The sequence below is a fragment of the Aotus nancymaae genome, unplaced genomic scaffold, assembly GCF_030222135.1.
Source record: "Aotus nancymaae isolate 86718 unplaced genomic scaffold, 86718_ANA_hifiasm-v0.15.2.pri h1tg000029l, whole genome shotgun sequence".
Classification (NCBI taxonomy): Eukaryota; Metazoa; Chordata; class Mammalia; order Primates; family Aotidae; genus Aotus; species Aotus nancymaae.
The window spans coordinates 42,076,963-42,087,500 of NW_026988442.1; the positions used below are offsets into that span (position 1 = coordinate 42,076,963).

The 10,538-nt window shown below is 50.4% G+C and overlaps 1 protein-coding gene across 5 annotated transcripts in view; it reads right to left on the reverse strand.

Moving 5' to 3' along the window:
• Positions 1-244: 244 nt before the first annotated feature.
• The window catches only part of YTHDF1 (YTH N6-methyladenosine RNA binding protein F1), an 18,967-nt gene continuing 8,673 nt past the window's right edge, over positions 245-10,538 (reverse strand). For all 5 annotated transcript variants that reach the window (XM_021672462.2, XM_012440451.3, XM_012440450.3 and 2 more), the window contains 2 exons: positions 6,127-7,647; positions 245-1,537 (listed from right to left, as the gene is read on the reverse strand). In XM_021672462.2, coding sequence (XP_021528137.2) covers positions 1,511-1,537; positions 6,127-7,647 — 1,548 coding nt within the window. In that variant the 3' untranslated portion in view covers positions 245-1,510. The remainder of the gene's footprint in view (positions 1,538-6,126; positions 7,648-10,538) is intronic.

Here is a 10,538-nt window from a genome sequence, read left to right on the forward strand (position 1 = left end):
GGAGCGGTGCCCAGGTACTGCACACCGCTGTGTCTGCGCACCAGTGAGCTGCGGGCGGGCGAGCGTGCCATGCAGGTTACGTCTTAAAGAAATTAACAGCTCCCTTCTCCAAAGCTACTGAACAAGAACCCCACAGCTTGAGAAACACAGGGCTTTGTACAGTGACTCCCCAAATGGCTTTGCAGCTTAAAAAACTCCAAAACATAAACTCATCAAGTAGGGTGAAGAATGACATGACGCCCGGCTTGCTAAATAGTACTGTTTATTAAGGCTTGTATTCTCCTAGAGGACAGTCCGGTGTCGTCCAGGACTCCACTCAGAGAGAAACAGTTCAGAGGAAGTGACACGTTCTAAATACAAGTCTAATGACACAGCTGAACGCTAACTCAGAGGGTCTTTTGGAGCAAGGAGTTTTCACGAAGCGTCTGCTCTCTAGGACAGTAAGGGTCCTCTACAAGGGCACGTGCAGATTCGGGCGCTGGAGCGTCAGGCATGAGCACCATTTTCATGCTTAAACTCAAACTCCAGGTGGTGGCAAGTTCAACGGTCCCTCATTCCACAAAACATGACGGCAAATTCATTTTCTAAAAAAGTTTTGTTTTTACCCATTCAACAGGAAAAAAAAATGAGACGCACATGTTGAAAGTTACAGCCAGCAGCATCATCCATCACACTCTGTACTATCAGATCCTACACTTAAAGCTCAGCAGTACTGGTATAAAGAATTAAGACAGCATCCGGATTAAGGAAAGGGTAAAATTTAAAAAGATCTGCAGACAAGTAAGAACGTCTGAACCTGAACCAGACCTCAGGCGCCCTCCGATTCCTCCACACATCACGCCCCCAGCCAGACCGGGCAGCAGGGCAGCGAGGGGAGGGACAGGCGGCTGTTCGGTGGGCAACAGATCTGGAAGGAAAGATTTTCCAAAAAAAGAAAACATGTCTGCCAAATCTGAAAAATTAAAAGTTATCTTTCTGTCTAGTAGAAAAACCAAATGGGCAAATTAGCACTTTAGACTGATAAAAGATAATAAAATGATGAATCAGAATGAACAAGATAATCATTGACCTTTTCAGTATTCTCAGGAGATTTTATCAGAAGACTCTCAGTGACAAAGTGACTCACGGTTTTTGTGTTTGCTATGAAGCAGTAACGGGATGAGAAATATGAGGTCTCATAGAACAATATCAAATGGCTGTGAATTTAAGAACATAATTTCTGCCAAAATAGATGCTTCGTGTGTTTTTAAGGATACTTATATTTCACATTAGATTGGTCTCATTGATAAGCTGACAAAAAAAAATACTCCTTTATTAGTGGCTTCTACAAGATTAGAATACATAAAAAAGTACAAATAAATGCAAGTTCATCTGGGCAAAAATAAACGACAAGAAAGGCAAAGACGCAACACTCGACCCCGCACGGGACGGCCCGCTGGAGCTGGCCAAGCGCACGCGCTTTAACCGTTTTCAAAGCACATGTTAGAAGACGCAGGAAACTGGCTTCTCCTCACTGTTTGTTTCGATTCTGCCGTTCCTGTAAAAAGACAAGAGTTGAACGCACTGAGTAACCACGCACACAGCTGAATCCCTCCCGGAAGTGAGGTCCAAGGCCGCCCGGTGGCTGCTCCTGCAAATGGAGGTGGGACCCTGCTTGGTACCCGAGTCACACCAGCACACGACTCTGAGCTGCGCTGGGGCCGGGTCCCACAGACCGGGGCTGTGTGGTGGCCACCCACACTGGGCATGGCAAGCTCCCCACCCCTCTACTAGGAGAAGAGCACCAACCACCACAGTTAATGGGCCACCGTCTGCTAAGAGACCTCACTTCCCACAGCTGTCTTTCCCTCGCGTGCCACTATCATTCCACATGGAAAGACACTTAGAGATGTGAAATCCTCTGCACTCAGGGCGAGGAGCTGCCATGCACCAGGCTCTCAAGCAGGCCAGGGAGACGGAAGCTGCTCTTCTGTATTTTATCTCATTTAAACTTCTCAGTGGTTCAAAGGACACCAATATCCTTCCAACTGGCTATCAAGGTGCTGTGTCACATGGCAGGAGGACCCGTGGGGGCCTGTCCAGTTCAGGCCCTTCCCACTCCCCAGCACACTCCCACAACAAGGAGACCATCTCCCCCCCAACCCCACGACTAGGATGGCTCAAGGCAAAGCTCCTGGGCAGGTTTGCTGCCCACTCCCATAAGAGAACCATCTTTTCCATAGTGTGCGTGACACACAAGCTTGAGACTACACCCGAATCTTTCGCCACGTTTGCCTCCCTAATGGGAAGGGTCTAAAAGCCCCCTCCCTCAGTCTCCTTACAAGGCAGCATCCGAAGATGAAGATGTGCAATCCAAGGAGCACATGCTACACCAATCGGCTAGAGAGGCGTCCCAGGCCCAGTGCGGTGGTGTGCGCCTGTAACCCCAGCTACTTGGGAGGCTGAGGCGAAAGGATCAATTGAGCCCATGTTTTGGCTACAGTGAGCTATTATCTGCCCTGCTCCAGCCTGGGTGACAGAGAGAGAGACCCTATCTCAAAATAAAAACAAAAAGATACATCCGAGGCATTTATCCGGCCGCTTTATCTATCAAAATGCAAACCAATAAAGAAAACCAGTGGACAGGACACCCATTTAATCCTCTTTTGCTACCAATGGACTGAATGTGTCTTCAGGTTAATAACAGCCTCCTCAACTGTGGCTGCTCTCAAAAGCAGCTGTGGGGTTCTCTGTCCTGAGAAGGTGCCAACGTATTCAGATTAAGGAGCTGGGTAGGCAGGTACTAGTCCTAAGAATTAACATTTCCTTCCTCCCCTCAAATGTAAAACTGGAAAAATTAAGAACTCTATATTTTGCATTCTTTTAAAAATTATCTGTTAAAAAAAAATCTCTTCACAGGCTGGGCGTGGTGGCTCACACCTGTAATCCTAGCACTCTGGGAGGCCGAGGTGGGCGGACTGCCTGAGCTCAGGAGATCGAGACCAACCTGGGCAACACGGTAAAACCCCACCTCTACTAAGAATACAAAAAAATTAGCCAGGCATGGTGGTGGGCATCTGCAACCCCAGCCACTCTGAAGGCTGAGGCACAAGAATTGCTTGAACCTGGGAGGCAGAGGTTGCAGTAAGCTGAGATCGTGCCACTTCACTCCAGCCTGGGGGACAGAGCAAACCTGTCCCCGAAAAATACACTTAACAAAAGAGGTATGTATTGCTGTTCCCAAAAAACAAATGCCTATCTCTTGAATTCAAATAGTGACGTTAAAGCCATTCACAGGGAAACTCCCCAGTTCCCTGTCTCCCTTCAGCCCTTATAGACAGCTACAAAGTTCCCTGTGTGCTCTTTAAAATACCATTCCTCATAAAATTTCTCAAAGAAAGAAAAACTGACAAGTCCAGCTCGTTCTGTCGAGGAATGCTCAACAAGCATCCAGGAGGTGCCTATTCCCAAGATTCTCTCTGCTTCCTACTCAGTCAAGGAGCCCCTCTGCTGAGCCAGCCAGAGCTCATGCAGCGATGACCCGAGGTCGACATGGGGTCAGGTCAGGGGCACCTGCAGCCAGGTCCAGGACAGTCAGTCTGAGGGACTAAGCGATGCTCACAGTGTGGGACACTCATCATTCTCACTGTTTTAAGCCAAGAAGTGGCCGTTTACAGATTTGTTTTAAAAACCAAAAAACTTATCAACCCAGGACTTGGTGTGACACTGCTGCCATAGAAGCCGTCCTAAGAAATCAGTATGTGTCCAAATTTATAGCGGGACAGCGATCCTGCAAAACGCTAACTATGTTTCACTTTCTGAACACTCAATTTGTTTATGTATGAGCTTTAACGCAATGGCGCAAAACTCTAAACGATAAATAAAAGGTGGGTCTGTTCTTAGAAGGGTCCACCAGCACCCGCAGTGTATGACGACTGAGCAGGAGCCGCTCCCCAGACTGTCTTCAGCACACTCTGCTCTTCAAACTGCACCCCTCTTCAAACTGCACTCCCTCTCCCACGAGGGAGAAAGCACTGGACACCCAGAGTCTCAGCCCCAGGACACCTAAGACTCCAATCCTGGATAAGCCACTAGCCCAGCCCATTAAGCATGGCATCTAGAGCACCCTGGAAGGCAGGGAGAGCCAGCACCCAAGTCCAGTCTGGGGACCTCCTCAAGAACCACCTCCACTTCCCTACACTGCCCAATAAGCTTAAAAAACATCTGACGCCGGGCACAGTGGCTCATGCCTATAATCCCAGCACTTTGGGAAGCTAAGGTGAGAGGATCGCTTGAGCCCAGGAGTTCAAGACCAGCCTGGGCAACACAGCAAGACACTGACTCTACAAAAAAAATACAAAAACTAGCCAGGCATGGTGGTACACGCCTGTAGCTACTCAGGAGGCTGAGGTAGGAAGACAGCTTGAGCCCAGGAGGTCAAGGCTACAATAAGCTGCGATTAAGCCACTGTATTCCAGACTGGTAAACAAAAAACAAGTTATTTGAGGCTGGGCACAGTGGCTCATACCTGTAATCACAGCACTTTGGGAGGCTAAGGTGGGTGGATCACTTGAGGTCAGGAGATCGAGACCAGCCTAGCCAACATGGTGAAATCCCATCTCCACTAAAAATATAAAAATTAGCCAGGCGTGGTGGCGGGCGCCTATAATCCCAGCTACTTGGGAGGCTGCGGCAGGAGAATTGCTTGAACCCAGGAGATGGATGTTGGAGTGAGATGAGATTTCACCACAACACTCCCCACTGGGTAACACAGTGAGATGCTACCTCAAAAAAAAAAAAAAAGCTATTTGAAATTCCACCAAACATTAACAAATCAGGTTCTCATTTGTCACTTTCGATAATATGAATTAATGTTAACACTGACCCACAAGGGCCCCAAGCTTTCCAGCTTGGCTAACGGTTTAGGGGAGGGCTACCAAGGTCCTTCCAGTGATGCTCCACCAGCAGCCCGGTGGGACTTGCCCTGGAGCAAACGCGACACAAAAAAGCAGTTATATAAGGATCAGGTTTTTACAATGCAAGTTGCAGGACACTAGATTTAAGTTGTAGGACACAGTATTTAAGAAGAGAAACTGCACGCGCACACACACACACCCACCCACCCAGCTTCAGTTTAGCCAGCTAAGGACCTAAAGCTTCATTAGCAATTATTCCTGCAAATTCAGCAATTCAGTATTTATTTTACACCTAAAAGAACCATGTCTGTGATCGCAGCTACCTGGAAGGCTGAGGCAGAACTGCTCGAGAACCCTGGAGGCGGAGGTTGCAGTGAGCCGAGAATGTGCCACTGCACTGCAGCCTGGGTGACAGGGCGAGACTCCATCTCAAAAATAAAATCAGAGAGCTAAAGTACAGAATTTCAGTAACTGGAAATAAATGACATCCTTTTCTCTTCTCACAAAAGAGAGGGACCAATACTCTTCCAAAGTCCTACAAGTCCTGAGTTGTTCGGGACTTGGGTCATGTAAGACTGCAGATAGCTCTATTCCATATATCCCTAATATGCCACGTACACGCCTTTCTGCCCAAAATACATTAGGACACTCGGTGCTCACAGGTGAGTAATTCCTTTCTGAACATAGACCTGAAAAAATACTGAAAATCCATCTATTATCAACTGACATTTCATGAAGGGATATTTTTTTTAAAAGCAGGAGAGAATCTCAGGATAAAGTCTCTGGAATAAAGGAAGCTTTATGAAGTATGTTATCACCGTCATTTTTCCATTGCTGGTGCCAGTTTATGGGCATCTGCACCCTTATGACGAGCAAACACTCAGTCCAGTCGTACCTCATGACAGCACAGATTCAGGACTTTGGCTACAAGTCTCACAGGAAATCAGGACTGTCTCAAAAATACCCAATCAATGGATTTTTGATATAGGATCCATATTTGTTATTTAAAATGTCTGGATTCCAAACCTACCCCCCCCCACCACCATTTTCTTTACTACCTAGATGGAGTCAGTCTGTTTCCACCCACCTGCGGCCAACTGGGAGAGCTTGGGAGCTGCCCATCATGGGACGCAGCTCAGACTCAGCTCGGCAGACCTGCCACATCTGCTGGCCGCCAGGCCACCTGGTCCGAGTGTGGCGCCACGCACGCACCTGCAGCAACCCGGCTCACCTTGCGCACCACCTCCTCCTCCTCCTGGCGCTTCTCGTAGTGAGCGAAGTCGTCGAAGATGGAGGTCGTGTGCTTGTAGGAACTGATGATCTTCAGCACTTGTTTTGCTTTTTCTAAGGGCACCTCCTGGGTGTCCCGGGAGTTTGTGACGGGTTTGTTGTCATTATTCTCCAGTCTGATGTGCCGGAGCTGGTTATTGGGCACATCCTTAACAAAAATCCACTTGACATCAAACTTTCCCTTCCACTTGTCCTGAGACCAGACCCCAGCACTGGCGCCGTAGTCCACGGGGGACTTCATCTCGGCCACCCCACAGAAATGCCCGCTGCCGTTGACACTGAAGAGCAGGTAGACGGGGCCCTTGCTGCTCATGCAGCGGAAGGCGCTGTCCAGGCGTTTGTTGCCGTGCTCCGTGCTACACCAGATGGAGTACTTGATGGAGCGGTGGATGTCATCCTCGGAGTAGCTCTTGATGATGAACACGCGCCCACTTTTCAGATTCCAGTCAAACTCTTTAGGGTTGTAGCTGTGAGCAGCCTTCAGTTTTTCAAGAACGGGGTGGGATTCGACGCTGGGGGCAGCATTAGGCTGGACGTTTCCAGAAGAGTTGCTATCACTGCCAGCCCCTCCGCTCTGCCCAAATGCTGCGTTTCTGTTGCGTGGGGCGACCCAGCGGGTCTGGGGTGGCTGCTGAGGGCTCTGATACTGTGGTTGAGCCAAGGGTGGGGGCTGTGTTGGGAGAGGCGGAGCCACCTGCTGGGGCTGTGGGGCAGCCTGCGGGGAGGGTGTCTGTTGGGGGACTGTGGCCTTCGGCACAGGTCCCTTGTTATCCCAGGTGCCAATGTCCATGTTATGCTTTATAGGTGGGGGGGGCAGTGCACCCCCCATGACGGGCCCGCTCTTTGTTTTCATTTTAGGCTGTGGTTTTGCAGGCTTGCTGGCAATGGCAGCCCACGAGGTCGGCTTTGAAACCGGCATGTTCACATTTGCCCCTCCATTGCCAGAAAGGACACCAGTCAGTGCCACGCTGCTGACGACAGAGCCCACCGTCTTGACGGCAGAGGAGCTGACGTCCCCGATCTTCAGGCCAACCATGCCCTGCTCCAGGCTGTTCATCCCGGGGGCCTTGCTGAGGGTGTCGCTATGAAAGCCTGGCTGCCCATCCACCACTGTGCCGCCCAGGGAGCTCGGGGGGTAGGTGTAGCTGCTCCCATAGGCGGAGCTCTGGGTCTGCTGACCTTGAGACCCACTTGTTCCCCATGCTGAGAAGGCAGGGTTTTCAGGGAAAAAATTAAACCTGTGCTGATAGATGCTGTTCCCCAGGCCTCCAGGCTGCCCAAAAACAGCATCGTGCATAAAATGATGGTCTCCGTTACTGAGCTGCCCGTAGGTGGTGAGGTATGGGATCGGAGGGTCCCCTGCCGTGGACCACGGAGCCTCATTGAGGGAGTAAGGAAATCCAATGGACGGCGGATAATAGCTGGACAGGTAGGGGTCGCTCATTGAGGGGTAACTGTTACTCTGCAAAACAAAGGTGACAAGTTACAGCACTTCTACAACACAAGGAGCTGAAAATGCCAGCAACTACTTCCCGCTTAAGCACAGGTGGAGCAAAAATAAGACTGGCAGAGCACTGGGCTACTCCTTCCAAAAGGAAAGCTATGGTCGTCAACATGAGAACCACATCAAGACAGAGAGAAGTTAATAATGAACACAAACCAGGTTGTTGTCTCGAAATACGAAACAGCATTTGCAAGGCTCTGAATTCGGGCTAAATGACTGAGCTAAGCCTCTCTAGAATCAGCAACGTAGCGGCCCCTCCCTCTACCCTTACCTACAAAGGAATCCAGAGTTTGACGACAATGCTTAGGACAGACACGGACAGTGTCATGGGAACTGAAATGGCTTTGTAAGGCAGAGATATTTCCAGTGGCAAATCAGGACGTGCAGGGCCGAGAGGCAGTCATCTCCAGAGAACCGACCCCAAGCTCAGTGATTACTCAGCAGGCCCCCAGGCGCCCACCTCTGGGCCTTGACACCCCTCCTGGGACACTCTCTCCCAGAGACATCCTTCACGGGTGCTTCAGAGGCCCCTTCCACACACCCTTCCTAGCAGACTCCCAGGCCGCTAAGTCCAAGGGGGTTCACATTCTCATGGTTTCCTGGTCACAGAGCTGGGCTCTGGGAGTGGGCCCCTGCACAGAGGGCCCTGGCTGGCTCCAGGTCCTTAGCCAAGAGAAAGCATCCCAAGTGTAGGAACTCTGCCCTCCAGGTGGAGAGTAGCCCTCGCTTTGGGTGCCAACTCAGCTGGGCTTCCTTACTGAAAACATGTCTGTGTAGTGACCGGAACCTCGAGTGTTTTTATAGTGACGGAACCATGAGGCAAAAAGGTCTGCTAGAGAAGGTGAGTGCTTGGCCACATCATAGGGGTCTCTGAAGTGCTGCCCAGGCCACAAATTTAGACTTTGGGTTAGCAGTTCTGGACAGCATCTCCTTGGAGAGACTCAACCAAGGGTCTGGTCAGAACCGGGTCCCTCCAACACTGCCTTAAAATGGCTTTCGTGTGAGGGTGTGTGTGTGTGTGTGCGCGCGCGTCTGCGCACAGGTGGGTGAGAAGGGGCCCAGCGTGAAGCAAGAAGGCTCCCGCCTGGGTGCGTCATCTAAGAGGGCCAAAATGCTGTTCTGAAATGAAAACAGAGCAGGAAGTAAACACAGAGCTCTCCGGTCTGTGACGCCCGTTTTCAGATTTTTGAAGTTTTCCTGCTCCCTTCCCCCAAGTCCCCCAAGTAACCAGAAAGTTCCACATAAAGAGCATAGTCTACAGACCTCATCTCCCAACCATGCCGCTGTCACGTTTACCTTTCATGTTGGCATCAAAGGCCACACTCTGAAGGATAACGGCACCTAGCCGGGGACACCAGGTGGGAAGGGAACTGAGGCAACGAGGGAGACTGTGGGATCCCAGACAATGAGAAGGGCCTGCTTCACTTGAGGGGTGACCGTAAGCAGCTCTCCCTGGGGGCAGCGGCCCAACACCAGTCACCATTAACGAACCAGTGACCTAGCCACCACTTCCTGCCTCCTGCTCCCATCTAGAACACCTAGGGCTTCAAGAATCAAATTTCTTTTCTAATTTTCTTCCTGTTGACTGCTCCATTTGTGAGCAAACAATTCCAGAATCTTTTTTTTTTTGAGACGGAGTCTTGCTCTGTCGCCCAGGCTGGAGTGCAGTGGCGCAACCTCCCAGGTTCAAGTGATTCTCAGGCCTCAGCCTTCCAAGTAGCTGGGATTACAGATGCACACCACCATGCCCAGCTAATTTTTGTATTTTTAGCAGAGACAGTATTTCATCATGTTGTCCAGGCTGGTCTCAAACTACCAACCTCAAGTGATCTGCCCGCCTCAGCCTCCCAAAGTGCTGGAATTACAGGCGTGAGCCACAGCGCCCAGCCTCAGAATCACCTTTTAAAATGCACCAACTACTGTTTCCCTGTAACAAAAATCTGAGATTCTGGGGGTGTAAGAAGACGAGCAGGACACTGTCAGTGTTCCACAAACATGAGAGTGGCCTGAGCTTATTCTCCCTCGAGAGGACTTCCATAATGCCGGCTCCTTGGCTGCAGCCCTTCCCTGGGTGCTGCCCTGTCCAGCAGGCCCAGACAGGAGGGTGAGTGAATCAGGGGCGGTCTGTGCTGAGGACTTGTTCCTTGAGTCGCTGGCCGCAGGTGCCTTTAAGGATGGCAGGGTGAAGGAGTCGGTCCCCCTACAGAGTAGCCAGCCCTCCTCCTTCCCATCAGCTGGATACACGCTCCTCAACAGCGCTGCAATCACAACACATCCTGCTTCCCACGCAAAAAGAGTAGACAGAAAAAAAAATCTCAATGGCCGAGTGGCATTCTAATCCACTTTGCCACAAAACCAACCAGAGGACCCAGGCCACAGAAACAGATGCCCAGGGACACTTCTGACTTACACTTAAAGCCTTGACTAAGACAGGACATCACTTAAGAATTGAGGAAATGCACATTATATTAAGCATTTAACATCCCTGAAAATCCGTTTTAAGTACAAAATGGATACACCTAGCACACAGGCCGCACAGACACAAGAACCCACGGTGAGCTATCCAGCTGCCCTCTACCCAGCATGCAGGCCCTGCATCCTAGCCGGTCCTCTCCAAGCCCTTCAGCTCCAGATCACCACCATTCCCGTCCTGAACCACGGAAGAAGGTGACTCAAATATCAGCTCTGCCAGTAGCCCTAAGCCCTCCCGACACTTTCTGTCCTCACCGGGTTACACAGCCCACACAGGTAGGCTGTCTATAGTGACCTCGGGTACTAGGGGCCCAATTTCCATTTTCACCTCAATCTTACTGACAGCCCATTTTCTATGACATCTGCCATCTTTCCTT